Source organism: Opisthocomus hoazin, chromosome 1 (genome assembly GCF_030867145.1).
Source record: "Opisthocomus hoazin isolate bOpiHoa1 chromosome 1, bOpiHoa1.hap1, whole genome shotgun sequence".
NCBI lineage: Eukaryota > Metazoa > Chordata > Aves > Opisthocomiformes > Opisthocomidae > Opisthocomus > Opisthocomus hoazin.
Genome location: NC_134414.1, coordinates 7,268,187 through 7,291,582, shown reverse-complemented (window position 1 = coordinate 7,291,582; position 23,396 = coordinate 7,268,187). Strand labels below are relative to the sequence as shown.

General features: G+C 43.3%; 1 protein-coding gene across 17 annotated transcripts in view; it reads left to right on the top strand.

The window, feature by feature from the left end:
- TENM4 (teneurin transmembrane protein 4) overlaps positions 1–23,396 on the top strand; it is a 648,250-nt gene that overhangs the window by 584,790 nt on the left and 40,064 nt on the right. For all 17 annotated transcript variants that reach the window (XM_075416263.1, XM_075416294.1, XM_075416284.1 and 14 more), the window contains 3 exons: positions 3,343–3,575; positions 13,125–13,279; positions 17,078–17,955. In XM_075416263.1, coding sequence (XP_075272378.1) covers positions 3,343–3,575; positions 13,125–13,279; positions 17,078–17,955 — 1,266 coding nt within the window. The remainder of the gene's footprint in view (positions 1–3,342; positions 3,576–13,124; positions 13,280–17,077; positions 17,956–23,396) is intronic.

The following is a 23,396-nucleotide window of genomic DNA, read 5'->3' as shown; positions in this document are numbered from 1 at the left end:
TCCAGTGTATAACGCTATGCGATTCGTGCAATGGCAGAGCATGATGCCTTCCTGGTACAGTGGTGAAAACCACTGGCAGAGGCCAGGGGTAAATTCCAGCCTGATCATTTTTAACAGTTTGTGTTTTACCTTCCCTGCTCCAAAACATCGTCCCAGGTTAAATGCTCCATTGCCTAAGCCACCCCAGGGGGTCTTCCACCCTCAAAAGCCCTGTGCATGCAGCGGGGTGTAGGAGACTGTGATAAGCCATGCTGGCAAAAATAAGAAGCCTAGCCCATAAAACTGAGCCAGCACTTCCTATTGCTCATGCAGAGCCATGCAGCAGAAAAGATATAGTTTGTGCTGGGGGTGCCCATGCCACTAATAATAATAGATTTGGAAAGGTAACTGTATGTCTTAGGAGTTTATCTGTCAGCTCACCAGGTGAAATCCAGAACCAAGTGACCCAAGATTTTAAGTGACCCAAGATTATTACTGTCCCGTGGGTAGTTTAACCAACAGAAGTTTCTACCTCTGCTCTAGTTCTTCCAAAGCATTTTTGGTAGTAAAGGTGTCTGTGCCTCTGTGGCATCTGGCTATGCAGAGGATTAAAAGTTTAACCAGTCAGATCTAATTTTTTGATGACTGTGAACTTTGAACTCACTCTTACTTTTTTGCAGCATCTATATTCAGGATGACATTTATAAAACTAAACTTGGGGTACCAGCAGCTACTCAAAGTGTTACCTTAATAGGATAGTGTCTTACTTACTCAGTAAATTTAGATGGGATGGACTGCAGCCTTTCAGTACTTAAAGGGAGCCTATAGGAAAGATGGGGACAATCTTTTTAGTAGAGACAGCAGTGACAGGACGAGGGGTAATGGTTTTAAACTAAAACAGGGTAGGTTTAGGCTGGATATAAGGAAGAAATTCTTTACAATGAGGGTGGTGAAACACTGGAACGGGTTGCCCAGAGAGGTAGTGGAGGCCTCATTCCTGGAAACATTCAGGACCAGGTTGGACAGGGCTCTGAGCAACCTGATCTAGTTAGTGGTGTCGCTGCTCGCTGCGGGGGGGTTGGACTAGATGACGTCTAGGGGTCCCTTCCGACCCAAAACTTTCTATGATTGTATGATTCTATGTAGATTTGTAGATTTCTGCTGGATGAACGGTTTGCTTTTACCTGGTTCTCCAATCCGTGGTTAAAAGTAACCAGCATTTGTTTCAGTGTCCATTCTACACAGGAGCTGGGATTAGAACATAGTTTCAAGATCTCTCTTCCACGGAAGGTTGTAATCAATAATAAAATCCACCGGAGTGAGGCTATAAAATCCAAAAAATAGCTTACAATGCTAGCGCTGGGTGAGGGGAGCAAGAACTCCCAGTTCTGCCACCATTTGTCTCCATCTTTGGGAAAGTCGTTTCCCTTTGCTCATCTGCAGATGGTCCGCTGCAAGATTCGGTGAGAGCTGCCTGCGCTTTCCAGGCGAACGTGCTAAAGTATTGCAAAGTGCCATTAAAAAAAAAGTGTCCTCGTATTGTCCACCTCCTATGGAAAACAGAGATTATGAACAGCTCAAAGGCTGACTGACATTCAGCTGGGCTTTGTTAGGACAGTCAGCAGAAAATGCAAGGCCCTGATCAAAATGAATGGTGGATTCCCACAGGGAACTTTTTCCACCAGGGTTGAAGCCACTCGCTTAGCATGAGTGACGTGCAGGTAAATGAAATAATACCCTACCAGCCTGCCGTCATTGGGAAGGAATACAGATGGAGACTGAACTGTCAGGCTGGAGCTGTCTTGAAGGTCGGGGCATTTTATTTAGCAAGAATCAACGTCATTTGTGGAGATGAAATCTGTTCAGACTTTAATAGGATAAATCACAAGGGATATTCCAGAATAAATCAGAAAGACGCTTTTTTTCCCAAGGTATTAAGCAATTTGAATGAAGAACCAACCTATAGCTTTTTTAAGCAGAGAATAATTCAGTAGTTTTTATGTGTCTGAAGAGGGGTTAATTTTCCTAACATAAAGGTTGAAAGAGAGAGGAGATTTCTTATTACGAGGGATAGAGTCGACTGTGATCGACACTCAGGTTTCTAACCAGCTTCTCCTGGAACAATTCCACTAAGTGCAAAGTTGTGAACTATGGCCTATACATTTATTATAAATTCTTGGGACCTGATGAGTTTGGACAGCTTGAAGGTGTTCTGGAGAAAAGTAGGGATTTTTCCTTCTTGTTCTAATTACTACTTAGTCTTTCTTAGAAGGAAGGAGACCTGTGTTCAGGCAGCCGGTGTTACAAGTTTAATCTGTTGGTTTCAGGCTTAGAAGAGATGCAGCTCAATACACACTAGTAGTAAACACTTAATTTTAGTAAGGAAGTTAATAAGTTTAATATCTGTATTTTAGTATAGATAGAATCCTCGAAACACAATTTTTTAAATTGTGTCTAAATGCATCTGGTTGTTTTTTCTGGCCAGTCCTATCAAGTGCTTTCCATAAAGTGGATGCTAGTTTATTCATTTCTTCAGTCTTAGGCTCATTTAGTGTTGCAGTCACGGAGTTAAAAACATTATCCTTCTGTCTTCTCACCCCATTTTCTCAGCCACCCTTTCTAGTTTTCGAGGAAGCAGTGAATGAACAGGGTTTAGCAGGGGACTGATGTTCAGGTTCCTCAGCCCTCCTCCTAGTTCATGTTCTACTTAGGGCAAACTGTGTCACTTCAAGGACCGTTTTGTTTCTCTTTTCACTGAGGTCCAAGCTGAAGCCAGGGGTGAGACTCCCCCAAATCTCCAGAAAGGCAGGGTAGGACTCTAGGGTCTTTGCTGGAGTCAGCAAGAGCACCAGATAAGCCCTGATGCAGCAGCCTTCCAGAGTATATCTTCTAGTGCTTTATACTCGGAGGTTTGCTTTGGGGTTTTTGTCCTGGGGTTTTTCTTGGGAGGGCCAATTTTATTTTATTTTTTTGCTTTGTTTTCTGCACTTAGCTTACTACTCTTTCCCTTCACTTTCTGGCACTGCACGAGCACCAGTTTCATGACTATGTCTGTATGAAGTAAATTAAGCAAACTCAGGCACTGGGATTCAACCTATAGTAGTTCCTGGCATGATTTTGGCTCGGGCCAGTGAGCCCTTTCCTTTGCTGCTTTCCGTGCCGGGCACAGCAAAAGGTAACAGATATAGCTCAGGATCCTGTGCTGTAACACACTGTATACTAACATTGTCAAGCACAGCACTGCTTCACTTTCCCAGTCCATCTGCCCTCTGCATTTTTATTCTTTAAAGTGCTTGCATTGCCTGTTGAGTTAATGAAAGAAATCATCCCAAAAAATAATAACATCTTACCCTTGTTTTTCAGCCACAGCCCAGCTCATAAGTATTACTTGACCACAGATCCAATCACCGGCTCCATTTACCTCTCTGACACCAACAGCCGACGTATCTATAAAATCAAGTCAACCACATCAGTGAAAGACATTGTGAAGAATTCAGAGGTCTTGGCTGGAACCGGGGATCAGTGCCTCCCGTTCGATGATACCCGCTGCGGAGATGGAGGCAAAGGCACTGATGCTACCCTTACAAATCCCAGGGGTGAGACTGCTTCTTCTCCACAGGCTTTTTTTAAAAGGGGTCTTTTCACAAGGGGCTTGTTTAGTCATACTGGAGACTGCTCTGCTGTCCAGTTCAGAAAATGCCTTTGGATTTTGCAGGCCTTCCCAAATCAACCCACAAACACATCCTAAAGTCTTGCCTCTAGAAATGAGTGGATATGTCTCACCCTCAGCCAGTCTTGGCTCTTCTTACAGAGGTGGCTGGGAGGAGTGCCAGCCCAGAGGGGTGTAGTGATGGGCACAAAGGCAGTAGAAACCACCCATCAATTTTCTACCCACTCAGCCAGTACTCCTCCTCACCAAATAACAGTGTTTGGTCCTTCCCAGTCTGGACTGGATTCACTTACATTCACTGAGGCTTTCTTGGCATTAAAAACCAAAAAAAGCTCTAAAAACATTGCTGTATGTATAAAATAGCTGCAAAACTGGCACACAGCTCAGAGATATGTAAACTGAGGTTTGTACATTGACGTTATGTATCATGACATCCAGCTTAAATCCTACCAGGATGTGGATACTGATTTCAATATGGGAATGGTCTAATTCAGCGCCACTTCACCTGGTTCCTGATTAGCTTACCTAAAGGTGATAAAAGCACAGCCAAATCAGAATGAAAGCATCACACAGCCTTCATGACTGTGAACTAAATTGTTCGAAACAGGTTTAGTCAAACATATGCAGTCCTGTGCGTAGCCAAGGCTTCAGTCTGGCAGTCTCAAGGTAAGAAGCTCTACATATGGAGGTTGTCGCTCCTCCCAGTTGTCCACAGCTCCTCGCAAAAAACCACACGGAGGGTGTAGAGATGAGGTGGAAGATGTTGTTGCTATACACACTTTCTGCAGTGTTTGTGAGAAGGGCGAGAAGGACGCCCATGCAGGAATGCTTTTAGAAATGTGGCATTTTCACCTGTTGTATGTCTTCTTGCCCAGCTGTTAGGATTGCGAGGAGTTATTTATATGTTCTTGGCTTTGGCATCAAGGTGCTGCAGGTTTCCTCCTTCTTTCCATCTGGGAGTGGTAGCTCCTTCCTTCCTCACCAAAGCAATTTCCAAGCCTATCCCAACGTCTTTGTAAAGCAACCTCTCAGCAAAACCTGAGGATCCTTTAATGAGTTGTTTCACAAAGAGCAGGCAAGGTGAAGACAGCTGAGCTGTTGTTTCTCTTCTTGGCTCGGCTTCTCGGGAAGTCATTTTTCTTGACATAGACATAACATTATTGTTACTGAATCCAACAAACCCAAACTGATTCAGTGACCTTTTGTGTCAGCTTTTGTGATTTTTATTTTTGTTACATTCTGGATAGTTGTTTCCTGGCAGGACACAGAAAAATATACCTTGGGAGACCTGTTTTTTGCCAAAAAGCCCTGAAAGCCAAACTGCTACCCTCATAATATTCAAAGGGTCCAGCATGTTTTCCAAAATCTCCAGACTGCCATGAGGTGACCATTATACAGGGATAAAGTGTTACCGGAGGCACAGATATAGAAAGGGAACAGCTACCTGTGGTCAGGTTGCAAGTGTAGAAATTGTCTCAATGAAATGAGAGGGCTGAGAGAAAAGAAAATGAAGTGACTCGGGCAGAGAGATTCAGGCAGTCCAGCAGATGAGTCATGAGATCAGGGAATCCAGAAATTTGTAATCCAATTTTCTGCACCACTTTGATGTTCTACCGATGCAAAATAAAAAAAAAAACCACAACTTTTGCTGGACCTCTGTTCTCCCTTGTACAAGATAAGAGGAATATTATTTATTTCCCTCCATGGGTGGATGTTGCAAGGTTAGATGACTTATGTTTCTGCTTTGCTATGGGAAACAGCACTCTGGAGTTCAAAGCTTTCAGCACCGAAATCCTTCTTGCTGGCAATTCAAGCTCTCGGGAGGCCGCTCTTCCACCTCAATCATATGACAGCAAAAAGCATGCACTCATTCCTCACAGCTCTGAAATTTCACAAAATAGAAGTAAATTGAGAGTGAAAGAGGAAATGACACAAAGCAAAATGGCAACAAGAAAATAATAATCCAGAAAGCACACACTGCCAATGGAAAGTTCATGAACAGTGTTCCCTGATCCGGTTCTAGCCTGAGGTTGCAAAGTCTGCTGAGACAATAGCTTTGGCAGGTGTGACTCACTTTCCATTCACCCCAATAAATGATTAACAGTGAAAACTCAAACCGACAATGTCAGCAGTGTTCATACCTTCACGGTGGTTCATCCTAGCAGAAAAATCCAGCAAATGCTCTTCCGCAGTGTGGTTGTATTTCACAATAGTTCAAAATAAAAATAACTTACTGTACAAGTAACCAGCAGTCCTCAGGTTACCCTCTGCTTGTCTTGGCAGGGGAATAAACACTCATAAGTGAATGGTCAGAGGAAATTGGAAAATGATTCTGGAGCTATAGAGATATCAACTGGCCAGGGCAGGATTTGGAAAGTTCAGTTCTTTGAGAATTACCACTCTTCATGGAACTCTACTTTTTAAGGCTAATGCTATTTTTCTGACGGAAGATAATTGCTTCATGCAAAGTAGGATTTGTGTATTTTAAGGACGTCTTTGCACTTGTTCGAAAATTGTAAGGAAGCAAAGTTTTGTCTCCATTTTCATGATGTTTTAATTAGCTGAGATTTGCAGCTTGCTGGAAAATGCGGAGGGAATACACTCCTGCCAGATGAAAAACAGCAGTTCATAAAGACTAAAGAATCAGTCATGAGGTGTCAACATGTATTTTTGCGTCTTCCTTTAGCCTCTTGGACCAGTCAAGCATTTGGTTTAAGTAGATTTTTTGGCTCTCTTCTCCGTGGAAGGAAGCTGGTACCCTGGAGGTGGTTTGTTCCATGCCAGTGCATGTGTCCAAGGTAGAATGAACCACATCCTGGAAGTGCCGATCTCCTCCTGGAGACGATAGCCTGAAGGATGAGGTCCCCACCTCAGCTAACACTGTTCAGAATGGTTCTCTGCTTTTTGAGCAGCAGCCTTTTCCCCACAGTTTTGATAACTTCTTCAAGTTCCCACCTCACCTCCCATGAGTTCAGAGTGGATAATTTCATAGAATCATAGAATCACAGGATGGTTTGGGTTGGAAGGGACCTTCAAAGATCATCTCGTTCCAACCTCCCTGCCGTGGGCAGGGACATCTTTCACTGGATCAGGTTGCCCAAAGCTCCATCCAGCCTGAACTTGGATGCTTCCGGTAATGGAACATCCACAGCTTCTCTGGGCATCCTGTTCCAGTGTCTCACCACCCTTGTCACAAAAAAGTTCTTCCATATATCCAATCTAAATCTACCCTCTTTCAGCTCTAAACCATTATCCCTTGTCCTATCAATATATTTCTCTGAAGTACCTTCTGGACAGGTTCTTGTCTCTCTCCGTTGAAGGAGAGAGAACTCCCTTTAGCTTATGAGCTTAGACAAAATATTAGGAGGGATAAAACCTACGCCAGGAATTTGACCCTTCCCCTGTCTTTGCATTCTCTGATAACAGTAGGCTATACAAATAGAGGACGGGTAGGTCAACAGTTGCAATAGTGGTGGCAGTTGTTTGGTTAGGGTATTTGTCATAGCTATTAGGAGCCAGTCTGATATTTCCAATTCATTTGCTACAGAGCAGAGCAAAGCTTTCAGATACTAATGAATTTCAATATATCCTTGCAAATTAAAGTGTTACCACTTTCTAATTATCATCTGCTAATAACGATCCTCTTCTACAAGCAATCTAAAGAAAAATTAAAACTCCAGCTTGTCAGAGCATTTGTTTTCATCTGAGGACTCACCAGTGGTTCTCCTCGGGAAAATGTTGTGGCAGAGAAATTGCCAAGGAGCCTGCAATTAAGAGAGACTGCAGTGACAAGTCTGACACAATAGGAAGAAGGTTTCAGAAGGGGCATGGTGAGGAGGGGGCATCTCATTCACTTAGCACCACAAAAGCAATGCAAAAAGAAGTAATTAATTTGGGGACAGATTGCTGCCTTCACTGTGCCCTGCTGAATCTGTAAACAAAATCTCAGTTATTCACTAAGTGTTCATGAGTTCGGCAGAATTAAAAGAAGAAACTCAACCGTCCACAATCTGTTAACATTTTTATTGTCAAATAATAATGTAAGGGCCATTTCAGGGAAGACCAGAGGCTGACTGAACAAAATATCTTGTTTCTTGCTGTGACAACTAAAGACATGAAGGGAAAGGGGCAATGATAGAGTGGCCTTTCCCTGCTGACTCTTGTCATCGACATTTAGGGCACTTTCTGAAGAGGTCGCACCTAGACCTTGAATAGATACCACCATCATTTGGTCTAGAAACCTCCCTGAACACCAAGTTTTGTTCTTCCAGATATCCTGTGCTAATAATTTCCACAATTTGTTTAGCCACAGCATGAAGAAGCATGGTCTTTTTGAGGCCAGAACATTGTTTTCTGCTCTCTCTGTAGCTTTCCTAATGCATTCCTGGCTTCTAGCTACTCCCTCCTTGACCGCTGCAGAGCACAGAGCTGATCTTTGCAGAAAACTTTTCACAGGAATTCCAAAATCTTTTTTCCTGTGAGCTATTTTACAGCTTGTCATTGCATATGGGTACTGAGGCTTACTCCTTCCCCTGTGAATTCCTCTGTACTTATTGCCATTGATTTTCATCTGCCATTTTATCACTCAGTCATTCAGCATCCAGCCAGACAAGAAAGTTCCAAATTTGGATTCCTTTAGCACCTATTTTTCTACTTAAAAGGGTTTTTTCCCCCTTTTTTTTCCTATAGTAAAGCTACATGCGCAAGGCAATCACTTTTAGCAGCTCGTCTTCTAGAACGAACCCATCATGTCCCAGTAGCTATTTGCGGCATAACATTGTGCTGTCACCTCCTCACAATACGAGGTCCTGAGATTTCAAGCAAATGTCTTCGCCTCACAACTTTCTATCAGCACAACTCACTGGTGTGATGCATGTGGGGCTACAAGCCCTTGTTTCTTATGGGATCTCCAACTACCCAAGAGGAGCCAGCATGATTTCGTAATGTATTTCATATCTCAGAGCTTGAAGTTTGGATCTGCAGCGCTGCCTGGGTAGTGGCAGCAGCTGTTTTCTCTCAATAACTGTGAGATTGAACTTCGAGCTGTATGCTGAAAGTCTTTAATTCCCTTATGTTCCTATGGAAACATGAGAGGAACCTTCTGCAAAAGCAAGCCAAGGCCTTTGGCTTTACATGCGTAACATGTGAATTATCCACTTCTGTGCCCATTCGCAGGAGCCATCTCCCAGCACTGGAACCGTGCCATTTTCAGAAAGGAAACACAGAAAGGTCCAATCTAACCTCTGCAATCTGCTGCAAAGAAACTGCAAGATGTTTCTTTCCCTCTCCACAGAAATCAGCCATCCAAAGACACTTTTCTGCGGGAGAGCAGGGCTCCTCTCTGTAATTAGATTTGATTCCAAGACAATCAGCTAAAGTCAGGAAGGGATTGGAGCAGTTGCTGTGTGAGGGGCATGTGCAAAATGGGAATTTAGGGCTTTGGCATGCGCAGATGGGAATTTAGGACTTTGACAGACTGAAAACTCTGTTACCCTACAGAAGATCCTAGGAAATGCAAGGCAATTGGATTGCTTAGCCTCCATGAAAGAGGGATAAGCAGAGAAGTGCTCTGTGATGAGAACACACGCACATGCCGTTGCCCTGGAGAGGGATGAGAAATGGTAACTTTGCTATCCCGCTTTAACTTATTCGGGTGTGCGAGCTCTTTGTCTAAGCTGGAATGCAAAATAAAGTTGTGCTCTATCAACTGATCAGAGCTGGCTTGAGAGCCAAAGTATGTACAGGTTATTATTACTGTAACCGGTTAATCAGACCAGCCATCAGACCTCGGCACTGAACACCGTGAGCGGCTGTCAGCATCCACTGCTGATAAGTCCAATCCAATACATATGGAACTAGCTCAGAGAGGAAATTCTGCCTCATTTAAAATCACATTATCCAGCCTGCCACCCTTCACTGGCTTTTGGCCTGTCACACAGACTAATGGACAGGCACTCTCAAAAGTACTCGTTGTGAACCTGGGAATGGGTAAAAGCCGCTTGTGTTTGACAGAAGCCAATTAAGATCAACTAAACTTTCTATCATGCCTCTTCTGAAAAAGCGTGTCTACCGTACTGCTTAAAGAGCTCAGTTGTGTTCCTGGTTGTCAAGCAAACACCAACAAACATTAAAGAACTTGCCATTCGGCAGGCAAAATAATTAGAGGAGCAGTAACCCTCACCTGCAGATGCCAGTGACGGGTGACATGTGCCAGTATCCTGGAGGACTTGAACGGGGCATAATGCTGACAGATCTCATGGCGGGTAAAGACAACTTCCCAAAAGCCGTGGATGCCAATGAGATTTTGATTCCTATACCGCAGGATCCCTCTGCGGCTTTTGACAAAGAACTAGGACACAACTGATGGGTTTATGTTGTATAGCGAGAATAAACGGCCACCACTGCTGCAGCTTCTCCTATAGCATTCACATAGCATTCCAGCGGAGGGCTACGAGAATGATGAGGGGACTGGAGCATCTCTCCTACGAGGAAGGGCTGAGGGAGCCGGGCTTGCTTGGCCTGAAGAAGAGAAGGCTGAGAGGGGACCTTAGAAATGCTGATAAATATCTCAAGGGTGGGTGTCAGGAGGATGGGACCAGACTCTTTTCAGTGGTGCCCAGCAACAGGACAAGGGGCAATGGGCACAAATTGAAGAAGAGGAAGTTCCAGCTGAACATGAGGAAGAACTTCTTCCCTCTGAGGGTGACGGAGCACTGGAACAGGCTGCCCAGAGGGGTTGTGGAGTCTCCTTCTCTGGAGATATTCAAGACCCATCTGGACAAGGTCCTGTGCAGCCTGCTCTAGGTGACCCTGCTTTGGCAGGGGGGTTGGACTAGATGACCCACAGAGGTCCTTTCCAGCCCCTACCATTCTGTGATTCTGTGATTCAGATGTGCAACAGGGGCCTGCTGATCCTCTTCAAGGTTTTTGTTTCACGGTCCCGCAAAGATCAGTCCTGTCTTGGCGTGAATTAAACACAGGTATTGGAATATAGGACTAGAAGCAATCTTTTGGGTCATTTAGTTCTGTCATCCATTATCTCAGTAATCCTGTCATATAATCCCCTCCAAAATTAATTAACTTCATCTTAAAAGCAGCAAGTAATTTTTTTCTTCACTGCCCTAGAGGCTATTCTGAAACTTCACTACTCTGATGGTCAAATACCCAATCCAGGCCAAAATGATGCCCTTCAGACAGGGAGATGCTGCGAAGAACTGAGGAAAATGCTGGTTTTACCTCCTGGCAAAAACACACAGCTCCCATTCAGCTCAGTGATCTGAAACATCAGATCCCTGACTCCTAATTGACTTTGAATCAACAGTTTGCAACCCTGAATCCCTCCCTTTACCTCAGCTCAGTGGAGAAGTTTGTTCTTTCTCCCAGAGAATGACTTAGTCCTGAGGTTTTACTGCCGTTACTTCCAGGCTAGATTGTCTTCTGTGGATTTCTGTATGACAAAATACGATATATTTTTCCATGAATCATCCACCTCTGTGGCTTCCAGCCCATGCAATAGTCACAGTGCTGGCTGAAGGCCATGATTTTAATTGCCAAAGCAATCAGGGGATTAGTCCCTGCCACAGGAAAGTCGAAAATTTTTGATCTGTGAACTGCTGCATCTGTACTTCACAGCATAGCTCACAGTGGATGAAGATTGAGGGTAAATGTTTCAAACAAGGGGATCTGGCTGCAAAACAGCGCTTCGGAGAAACACAAGATCTGATCGCTTCTCAGAAACATTCTCAAAGCTTTCTATCCGAAACAGATTTTCCATCATTTCTGTCACCATGATGACAGCCAAAAAAACATTTTAGTGAGGCTTCATCTCACTGACTTTATCTGTCTGCAGTGTAAATGTTTCCTTTGGAGATATTTGCTGTACTCTCCTTTCATAGTCAGTGGGGAGGAAAAAGTGTTTCTGGAAGGATTTGTGTAATCTCTTACGGATATCTGCGTTAGGGTGCGATGAATTGCACCCCAGAACTAGCTATTTCTCTCTGTTGATTGGAAAAGCTCCAGATGCTTGCTTGCATGCACAGTGCAGATGTCTGCTTTTTTGCCAAGTGATTGCTACCCTGCCAGTGAAAGAAACCAAACAGGAAGATCCTAGTACTCATAGAGTCATATATTCCAAGCAGAATTGTCACTTGCATAGAAAAGGGTGTTACAGGCTTCTACATTCATTTGTTCTTCCTTTACATCCTTTGAGTGTCTTCAAGACACTCAAATATTATGCTGAGCAGCATTCTGCCACCGTAGGGTAGATGAGATGGATGACTCTGTTTGTGTCTGTGGAGTTATTTTTAATTTCTACCAGCATAAAAGAGAGGTGAATGGGGCCCTTAGCTTCTTATTCCTGCTTTAGTCATGGACTTTCTGTGTGACCTTGTGAGAATTGCTTTATCTGTTGTTTTCCTGATATGTAAAATTAGGATGATCACACTCACAGACTGCTATGAGGTCTAATTAGTAAGTGTAAAGCACCATGAAATCCTCTGATGGAAGATGTAGAGGATAGCTAGCTTGGGATAAAGAAGATTTGAAGGAGGTTGTGCTAACATAACAAATACTTGAGAAACGATGCTTAGGGGGGAGTGAAATGGCACATATCTGCAGGTGAGGAAAAGAGAATCAGCAGTCTGTAACTGTTGTCGGCAGACCTCAAATCCACCGACAGGATAATGTCTACAAAAGAGGTTTGGACTGTGAAATGAACCACCTAGCAGAGTTCAGATACAGCGTAGTAGGATTATTGTAGGGAAAACACTTCCACATTTATCCATCTGGAATTTGATTGACCTGATGGATCTTTCGCAGCCTTTTTCATCGCCATTTTTGAAAGGTTCACCAGTGTAACATTTTCATGTGCATGGCTTAATATTCATACCACGAATAATAACACCAGATTTCTGAACATGCAAGGCACGTAGTGATTAGAAAACCTTTTCCTTTCAGCAGTTCGCTGAATGCCATGCCCTTTTCCAGAAGCAAGCAAGGATTTCTAAATTGCATCATGTGCCAGCTGGAATTGCCTTCCGTGGAATGGTGCCAGTTCAAAGCTCCTGATAACCAGGACTCCTACATGTCTAAACTCATCTCATCCCTTTTGAATGCCATAAAGTGTATTGCTCCCGACCAAACCAGCAGTCTTACTGTTTCATGAGCACCAAACCAGACACTGTCTTCTATTTATTTCACAATGGTCAGGTCTCTGTTACTTTCATAGAATCATAGGATCATAGGTTGGAAAAGACCTCTAAGATCATAGAGTCCAACCATCCACCCAACACCACCATTCCTGGTAAACCATATTCCTAAGTGCCACATTTACATGTTTTTTCAGCACCTCCAGGGATGGTGACTCAGCCATCTCCCTGGGCAGCCTGTTCCAATGCCTGACCACTCTTTCTGTGAAGAAATTTTTCCTAATATCTAATATAAACCTCTCCTAACTGTCTTGATTTTTCCTTCTCAGGCATCACCGTGGACAAGTTTGGGCTGATTTACTTTGTGGATGGCACTATGATCAGGCGGATTGATCAGAATGGGATCATCTCAACTGTGTTGGGTTCCAATGACTTGACATCTGCTCGGCCTCTCAGCTGTGACTCTGTCATGGACATTTCTCAGGTAAGACAATGTTTTGGTTGGGTTTCTATAGAATAGAAGCCTATGCCTTCACCCTGTCTGCATGACTATGTGCCTCCCCAGATTTGACAAAGAGGTAAGGGCTCAAGGAGAATTACATCTCTACATATTTTGTGGTGTGAAAATGACTGGGTCAAAAAGAAAGGTCCTGTAAAGACTGAAGGAAAGACCTCACTGACCTACTCAGAGGTCTCTGGGGAGAGAGATTTTAAAGATGTCCCAGCCACAGAAGAGACTTCTTTCAAAGCTCCCAATCAGCTGAGGCACACGGATTCCTGGGAAGCCAGGTTTCATTAGGCTCATTTCTGAGGAAACTAGGTGCTTTAAACTAAAAAGAACAGGTAGCAGCATTCATTTTAGTAGGGCTATATGCCATGCTCTCTTGTAACAACTTAGCTAACCATGAGGTTTTCTTCTTTGCTTCCCCCCATCCTAATTTGGCCCAGCACAATTTTAGACCTGAATCAAATTAACATCTAGGAAATACTGATTGGAGGCTGTGGTGCCAAAATTAGCAACAGCAGGAAAACAAGAATCTTGAATTGCATCAGATTGCAAATTGGTTGCAGCTACCATCATGCTGGGCTTTTAAGTCCTGCTGCTTAAAGGTGGAGAGGAGAAAAAAAGAGAGAAAAAGAAATCTCAGTTTGATGATTGCTTTACTTCTGGATGGCGCAGAAGAGAAATCTGTTACAGCCCAGCACTCGATTTTGTGGGGCACTGGCCAACCTGGCAAACTGTGCCAGTTTAGAGATAGCGTCCTTTGAAACCTTTGTGCCCCTTGTTTGCCTGGCTGCAGGAATGTTGCCCTCTCCTCTGAAAATATGGGTCGTAGCTGGAGGGCTAAGCACTGTTATTCAGCCACAATAGATGTCAATGGGGTTTCCTTTCTGTAACTACCTAGATAATTTCCGTGCTCCCATATGGAATCTGTTCTTCTTGGTTTTCCCCTCTAATTTGAAAAGATTATTCTTGCTTCTTTGCAACTGGTTCCCACTGTCCTCCATTTATGAACAAGCTGAAATTATGAGTTTAAAAGCCCTCTTGCCTTCTATAGAAGCAAATTTTGCTGGTTAAAGGCCATCTTGTCATATGTTTCTCATCTTATAGGCTTAATATTTTCTTTATCTGAATTTCAGAGACCATTGTAGATTCAGGCTTTAAAAATCATTTTCTCACAAGTTATGTGGCTTGTGTGTATACCAATGTCATATTTAAACACTTCTGAGATGAGCTAAAATGTATCAGCTGAAGACTCTTTCTTTCCCTTCATAAAATGACAGGAGTATTTTTAGATTGACCCATACTGTGATGGACAGATTAACCAGTACTGTTCTGGACAGACGCACCAAAGACAAGTTTAATTTAAAAAAAGGAACCAACCCAAAGCAGGCAAAGAAAACCCAGCTTGGGAAGTAGCTTTTCATCATTTGCATTGGTTAGAAGGGTCTTTCCTGTCAGGTCCCTGAGGCTCCCTGGGACATGAGGACATGAAATATTTAGCTGCCAATGTTGACAAGGAATGGATTTTAAGAAAATGAAAATTCCCTTGTCAGTTCAGAATAAACTCTGCTCTTGATGCTCACTCAAGGCTGTGGAGCTTAAAGACCACTGGAAGGGATGGAGGCATGCATTATTAAAGAGAAAACTACAGGCTATAATGTTTTACTACAGGAAGGGTTAAAATAGGCCAGGAGCTGAGAAAAGGAAGGAAATTTTGCAAACAGAGAACCAGACTAGGCAGAGCTCAGCATGCTGCTTAGCCATGAAAATGAGCTTCACAAGCCCAACCATTAGAAGGCACAGTGAACTAAATATTTTGCATCTAATGCTCTTTAAAAATAAAATAAAAAATAAGATGAAAAGAGATTTAAACATGAATAGAAGCATCAAAAGTAAAGCATGGCTGTGGCAGAGAGTTTCAACTACAGGCTTTAAAAATATGCATCTTCTATGGGCCTCTAGATATTATCTGGTCTTCTTGTTCTTAGTTTTAAATAACACCACAGATGATTTGCTGGACTTGAGCCTGCTGGCATTTACTTTTCCTCCTTCCAATTAGGTTGCGACCTTATAGATGCAAAATACCCCCCGAACTCAGTCACCTACGACAAATGAGAAGCAGCAGCAACTGAGGTGGATAGTGGGAGAGGCAGGTTTGCAGCAAAGAAACAGGGAGATCTTGGAATTGCACAGCCTTGAGTGCGCCCAGCCCGCAGAGTTTTCAGTCACAGCATGTCACACTGTTGGTTACACAGAATTAAAAACACGGGTGCAGGGAGAATGGCACAAAGTGGCCCGCTTCTCAGTTAACCCCTAGGTATCAAGGCCATGTCCTCTAACTTAGAGTTGCCTGGCTGACTGCAAGGGAGTGTACAACCAGAATAGCTATTCTTTCCAAGTATTTCTTTTCTAGTTGAAAGTCTGTTTAAAAGCCTGGCTGGAGGTGACCATGAGCATTCTTCACAGTTCATAAAATCACCAACTGGTTTGGGTTGGAAGTGAGCTGATAGATCACCCAGTTCCAAACCCCCTGCCATGGGCAGGGACACCTTCCACCAGCCCAGGGTGCTCAAAGCCCCGTCCAACTTGGCCTTGAACACTGTCAGGGAGGGGGCAGCCACAACTTCACACCTCTACTATGGGGGAGATGCACCATTAGGAAAACATTTAAGCATTGGTTAGTTCTCATCAGCACAACATTGACTTTTTTTGTATATAAAGCTGACTTAAAATAAAATAATAAAAAAAAATGCACACCTTACAGTTCTTAAAAAAAAAAAAAATACCATGAATTCTGTTTGTAGAGATTTTTTAGGTTTGACAACTAAAAGAGTAGAGTCACTTGAAAGACAGTGTCTTGCAGAAGCAGAGCTAGAAATAGAGACCTTTAGTGCTCACTCACTTGTGATGTTATCACTCATTTTTTCAGTTTATTTGTCTATACAGGCTATCAGTGTAGAACTGTGATGTGTCACTATTACTTGAACCCATTCTTCCATTACGCTCAAAAAAATGTGAAAACTGCTTTGAAGACACAAGTATTGTATTCCAGGAAGTGAAATTGCCTGAATTTCTGGCCAGTTGCTATTTTGCATTTTGCAGCATCAAGCACAAAATGGGTGGTTATGACTTGGACACACACACATGCTGACACAGCTGCCAGTTTTGTGTCTATCCCTCCTTGTCATTTACCCAGAGGAGCTGGGCCACTTGTCTGGAAAATCCTTTAGTAAAAGGACCATTGTCTTGTCTGACTGATTTCACAGCACTTCACACAACGAAATTCCCAGTCCTGGGTCTCTGCTATCATCAGGACTAGCTCCATCAATTCAAAGACCATAGGATGGTTTGGAGAGGGGAAATCGTACTTGAATCTTTGGATCTTGTTTACTCCTGTATTCCCTGGTCACTGGTGCCCCTTCCCACAGACCCGGACACCTCACACGGAGGTGGAGAGGCAGAGAGAAGCCATGATGCGGAGCAAGAGCTGAGGAGGGTCTACCTCTGCCCATAGCCCTGCTCCCAACACTGCCGCAATGCAGAGTGTGGGTGTCCCTGTGTGTCTACTTCATGTGATCGGCAGCTAAGGCCTGTCACTCACACCAAGGTTGTGTCCTCTATGGCCACCATGCCAAGCAGCAAGAATTAGCTGTGTTTCTTTTACCCTTTCTCCCTTTAATCCATGTTGAAACATCCTCACTGTGATTGATTTATAGCAACCACGCAGTGAAAAAAGTCCCTGCTATAATAATTTCCTTGTGTTCTTTTACCGTTAAGGTTCGTCTAGAATGGCCCACGGATCTGGCAGTCAATCCGATGGATAATTCGCTCTACGTCCTCGACAATAACGTTGTGTTACAGATATCTGAGAACCACCAAGTGCGCATCGTGGCCGGGAGGCCCATGCATTGCCAGGTGCCCGGCATGGATCACTTTCTCCTTAGCAAGGTGGCAATCCACGCCACCCTGGAGTCTGCTGCCGCCCTGGCTGTCTCACATAATGGGGTCCTGTATATTGCTGAGACCGATGAGAAGAAGATCAACCGCATCAGGCAGGTCACCACCAATGGAGAGATTTCTCTCGTTGCCGGTGCGCCAAGCAGCTGTGACTGCAAGAACGATGCTAACTGTGACTGCTTCTCAGGGGACGATGGCTATGCCAAGGACGCCAAACTCAATGCGCCATCCTCCCTTGCGGTGTGTGCAGATGGGGAGCTGTATGTCGCTGATCTTGGAAATATCCGAATCCGCTTTATTCGGAAAAACAAACCATTCCTCAACACACAAAACCTCTATGAGTTATCCTCACCCATAGACCAGGAACTCTACTTGTTTGACACCAGTGGTAAGCACCTTTATACTCAGAGCCTTACCACTGGAGATTATCTTTACAATTTTACTTATTCTGGAGATGGAGATATAACCCTGATCACTGACAATAATGGCAACTTAGTGAATATCCGAAGAGATTCCACAGGGATGCCCCTCTGGCTGGTAGTGCCCGATGGACAAGTCTACTGGGTGACCATTGGTACCAACAGTGCACTCAAGAGTGTAACAACACAGGGGCATGAAGTGGCCATGATGACGTACCACGGCAACTCTGGTCTCCTTGCCACCAAAAGCAATGAAAATGGTTGGACAACATTTTATGAGTAAGTATATTATGAATATTATGCTGCTGACTTCATTCTGTGTTCTCTGAACCATGCGAGGTTGATAGAACTTAATTCCATGGACAGAATTATTGTCCAAATAAAATGACCTGAACAGAGAATATTAGATCTCACACAAACACTTCATACTAGATATAAGTGCATTAGAGTTTGAATAAGCTCCCTCTACTAAGTCAAGAGTCAGACAGAGTTTCTGCTGAGTTTTTCTAAATCACCTAAGTAATTTGGACACCTGGTTCTCCTTAACTGTAGTCAGGATGGGTGATTTAGGCTGCCTGTCAGAGATTTTTGCTTGGCCTTGAAAGCCTTGGAAATGTGAAAGTTCCACCAGATCCTCTTTTTCGCAGCTTTTCACCTACTTCCAGTGCTGCAGCGTCTTTTCTGAGCTTGTTTGAAATGGCTGATGTAGAATGACAACTGGCAATGACTAATGACAGCTTACTCAGAAAACGATTCTGTAATTAATGGACTGCTCAGTTTCTATTGTTGTAATTGGCCTCACTAAGCTTTAAAAATAGTCCCAGAACTGTTCAAGACCAGCCCCAAAGTCTTTTTGAGCAGAGGGAAGACAGGATGCATTGCAAAAAAAGAGAGATGGCAGTGACTTGAAGATTTGTACTTCTTTTTTGTATCACCGTTAGCAATTCCCTGCTTATAAATACCGTGAAGACAACACACGTCTGACTCCTGACAACAGGAAAAAGACAGATAACTCAAGGAAGGGCATCTAGAAGGATGGTCTGCAAATTTATCCTGCTGTGGAGAACCCTTTCCCCTCCCTCTTCATTAGTTTCACTTTTGAGTCTAGCCTCTTTGAAATGCTTCTTTTAGTGCATAATTTCCCATACGGTTTGAATGGTTACGTGGAAGCATTCAGCTACCCCAATAACAGACCCATTGTCAGACCCCAATTTGACTAGAATACACAGTTCCCAAGATTACAAAGAAAAAAACTGTAAAAACAAAGAGACGCAGGGAAGGAGAGCTGGCTAAATCCACTTATTCACGTGTTAGCTTGCAGTTGCTTTGGTTCTTTCTTTAAAATGTTCCAGGCCCAGTTTCAAATTTCTTTGCTTTATACTATTACTGCTCCCGTTTCCAAAAGAACTGATGGAAACTCTGTGATGAATCTTTTGAAAGGTTATTTGCATTCCATCAACGTTCTGCTTGCAATTACTGTAGCAATATTCCTCAGTGAGTCAAAGTTAATACCCTTCCATCTCTCACACTGAATTTGCTTGGAGGAGGCTTTCGGGAGGAAAGACAGGGTGTTTTACCCTATAGGAGTGGAAGCCTGCAATATTGTCAGGACCCTTGTGCTAAATCGAGGAGGTATTTTAGCAAAGAACCACTAGTTCCCGTGCTTGAAAACAGATGTAGCCACGGACAGTGAAGCAAACTAAACATTACAGCTAATAATGGTCAGATTTATACCTCAAACATATTCTTTTATTTAAAAGTGTGACTGGAAATATAAAGGAGATAAAATGAGACAGAAGCTAAAATCCAACTTACTCTGCGGATGTACATGATCCATTATTTCTTGCTATCCAACAAAACAGAGCATTTGTGAAAGTCATCATTCTGGTCCTTTTATGCACTTCAGAACAGTCGTAAGAAAGCTTTTTAGAGCTAAATGGAAGACAGTATTCTCCAGTGGTTAGACTATGGAAATCTCAACCAGAGCAAGTCAGCACTATGTGATAGCACAGCATCACTGAAAATAGGGTTGGGAATGTGTCTTCAGCAATAGCTCATCCAAACCTATGATCAGTTATCTCTATTTAACTGTTCCTGATAGATTCTGATGCAACTTTATACAACTTACAGGGTAAAAGTCTGTATCTAAATTAGTTAGCTCAGCCTCCCTTTATAAGCAACGGAGAGAAACAGGCACTTTTAAGGTGAGTTGCTTATGAGTTGTGCCAGGTACCTGCTTTAGGATGAGATAAGACAAGTTACATTCTGAAAGCTTCTCTCTGTAAAGGTAGTCCAGAATGATTAGCTCAGATACAGATCTTTATGTTGCAGGTGGCTACAATGTGGTCAAATGGATCCTATCCAAGTCATCTAAGTTATTCATAAATATGGCTAGCAATAACAGCATATTGACCTATCTTATTGTTGTTTTAAGGAAGCTTTTTTATAGGCTCGGTCTAAGTCTTCCTTGCTTGAATCGGAGACTGTCACTCTTCTATCCTATCCTATCCTATCCTATCCTATCCTATCCTATCCTATCCTATCCTATCCTATCCTATCCTAACCTGTTCACTAGGGACTTGGAAAGCAGATCAGTCTACTTTGCTTCTCAGCTGTGAAAAGCACATATCAAATGGCTCAAGAACTTGCTCTGTGATAGCTCTAAGCAGGTAATCAGCAGTAGGGAATCATCCAGTGGCGTTGTTTCAGATGAATTGGCAGGGATTTATTCTACCCGGCTTTTACATGTGTAATCTCGGAAAAGATATAAAATCAGACTGATAAAATGAGAAGATTAGTAAATAAAGGTGAGATAATTAGATTGCTTGATAAAGTAGGCTTTGTTTAAACAAAATACATTCTTACACAGTATAATGCCAGGGTACAGATGTAACAGGCCACATCTAGAGAACTGGGCTGAGCATTGACTCTCAGAGGTTGCAGTGAGCGAAGCATCAAGTCATTCAGTGTGATTCTCAGCAAAATTCCATGGCAAATCTGTCTAACTTGTTGCTTGGATGGACAAACAAAATCAATACATTTACTCATCCCACCGTACTTATAGTGGGAAGCGCAAAGCTGATTTTATCCCTGTACAGCATTGATGAGACTAACACTGTCAGTCCTGACGTTTGCACTTTATGAAGGACAGTGAAACTTGAAGGCTGAACAGAAAAACACTACAAAAATGCATTCATGGGGAGAAAGTGCTGGAGTACTAAGAAGGCTTCATCTATTTATCTGAACATGAAAAGGACTAGCAACAGTCTAGATCACAACATGTCAGCACAAAACTGTCACCTACAGAGGGACTCTTAATCTATCAGAGAAAGGCTTGAGAAGGGTAAGGTGCTGGAAAGTAAAGCTAGAGACATTCAAGTTGACAGGAAGGCGTGATTTTTTAGGCTGAGATTACCTGACCACTAGAGCAACCAACCATGAGAAACAGTATATTCTCCATTTCATGGTATCTTAGATCATGACTCTGAATGCCTTTCTTAAAATATATTCTCACCAGACAGAAGATTTGCATGTGTCAAACACAAACTGCAGGGATGAGTGCAGGCATGTCAGGATGAAATCTAAGTTCTTTGATATCCCAGAAGCCAAAGAAGATGGTGTAAACCAAATCAGCATTCAATACTTTCAGGTTGTTGGTTTCTGTATCAGAACATCTGTAAATTTACATTGGGGAAGTTTTAGTGATTTAGAGAAATCCTGTGATTGTAAGCAGCTGGAAGGTGCTCTGAGAAGTTTTCAGTCCTGGCTGAGGGGAAAGGCAAAGCTCCTATTTCTGTGTTGCTTATGGCCAAGGAAATAAAGACATCAAATCTGACTCTGAGGAAAAGCTTCATGTTTCTCACAGGACATAATAGATGTTTATGGGCCTGGGCAGGCTGGACACCGCTGTTTAAAAAGGTAAGAGTAAATGTAAATTCAACTGGCAAGTTTACACTGCACTAGTGGCCCCATGAAGAACATCCTTAGAAGGTTTACCTTTACGTGACTGTCTATAGAGGACCATAAACCAGACACCCAACATGAAAGAGCCATGGTGTTTCAAGAGTGGCAACACTACGTGTGTGCATGTCCAGCTTCTCTGGTTCTCCTTCAGCTGTTACTCTCATCAGGGCATTTCTCAGCCTTTATCACAAGGCTGCAAAGAGCTGTGATATACGTTGGCCACATTGGTGTGACGAGAGGAGAGGAGAGGAGAGGAGAGGAGAGGAGAGGAGAGGAGAGGAGAGGAGAGGAGAGGAGAGGAGAGGAGAGGAGAGGAGAGGAGAGGAGAGGAGAGGAGAGGAAGTGGGATGTGTTGACTCAGTACTGGAGATCTATCTCCAGGGCACACCAGGGAGTCCAGGTCCTCCAAGGATTCAGGCTGGGCTGGCACTTTGTCCCTTCATTTCTGCAGAGGAAGGAGACAGCTGCTGTCTTCAGGTGGTGGCAGACTTGCTCACAGCACGTACAGCTCTTCCTTTGACACATCCTACACTAAAGCCTGCTGTAACAATCCTGCTTTATTGGGTTTAGTGCTGAGTAAGGTTCCATATATAATGGTGTGCAGTGTCGCTTTCCTTTGAGAGTGAAAGTTAGCTCCATGCAGTAATTAGCCTGTGCCCTAAAGGCCTATCTAGGACTTCTTTGAGGGTTTTAGCATTATATAGACCTTCTCTGCCTCTGCAGAGGGCTTGACATTTGCTGTCAATTAATGCAATGCAGCTCAGCTTGTCCAGTAACTGGCTTAAAGACTTGCCTTCCCATTGGACCTGTGACAGTGATAATCAGCAGCAAAAGTTGATCTGGAAAACTCTGCCAGGGGAACAGCTTCTTGTTGTTCAGCTCCTCAAGTCAGAGACAAAGGATGCTGCGTGACTCCTTGCTTCTTTGTTATTGCTGCTTTTTCACTTGACCTAAAAAAAATTTCTACCAGCCTTTACAAAGTTTCTTAGCAGTTGCTGTTGCATACTTCATAATCCGGGTATTCTTATTAATGTATTTGTTTAAATCATGAGTACGGCAATTATCTTGATTAGCTCATTGAGATGGTATCACTGCACGTTAATTCAATTTCCCTCTGAGGCAAAGTCAAACCTTCTATGCATTATTTAGCCCAGATGAGGCTCTTTGGCTGAGGTCCTTTGTGTGCCCAATTAGTTTCGAAGGTTACCTGCTCCCATACAGAATGAAATACTTACACATCACTGCAGCCAAGCCCAGAAATTCAAAACCTTCTCATGGACTGCTCAAGAAGTGGCTCACAGCTGCCTGGAGGGCAAAGGTTCTCGTGGAGCTAGATCTTAAGATGGGCGGTAAGGGGAGCTTTGACCTGTAGCATAGGGATGCTGTTTTGTGAAGAACCAAACTCTGCCAAAGCTCACACGCTGTAAAGGGTGGAAGGTTGGAGCCAGATGGACTGAGCACGTGGAGGACCTTGAATGGTTTCCCAGTGACCTCCAGGACTCAGCAGAGGTCCCACCCCAGCACCAGCAGTGTTTGATGCTCCAGCCAATGCACTGATCTGGGCAACTGGGGTACCAGAACTGGGCATCGTGGTTAGCACCTACCCCACGGTGAGATGCAGACTCAGTCAGCCTTGTAGCTGGCGTGAAGGCTTTGCAATTTTTTCTCTCATAGTCAAAACCAGAGATAAATAACACTTATTACCTTTAGAGAAGCAGCCAGCTCTTGACTCAGAGAAAAGCTAGTTTACGGTATTA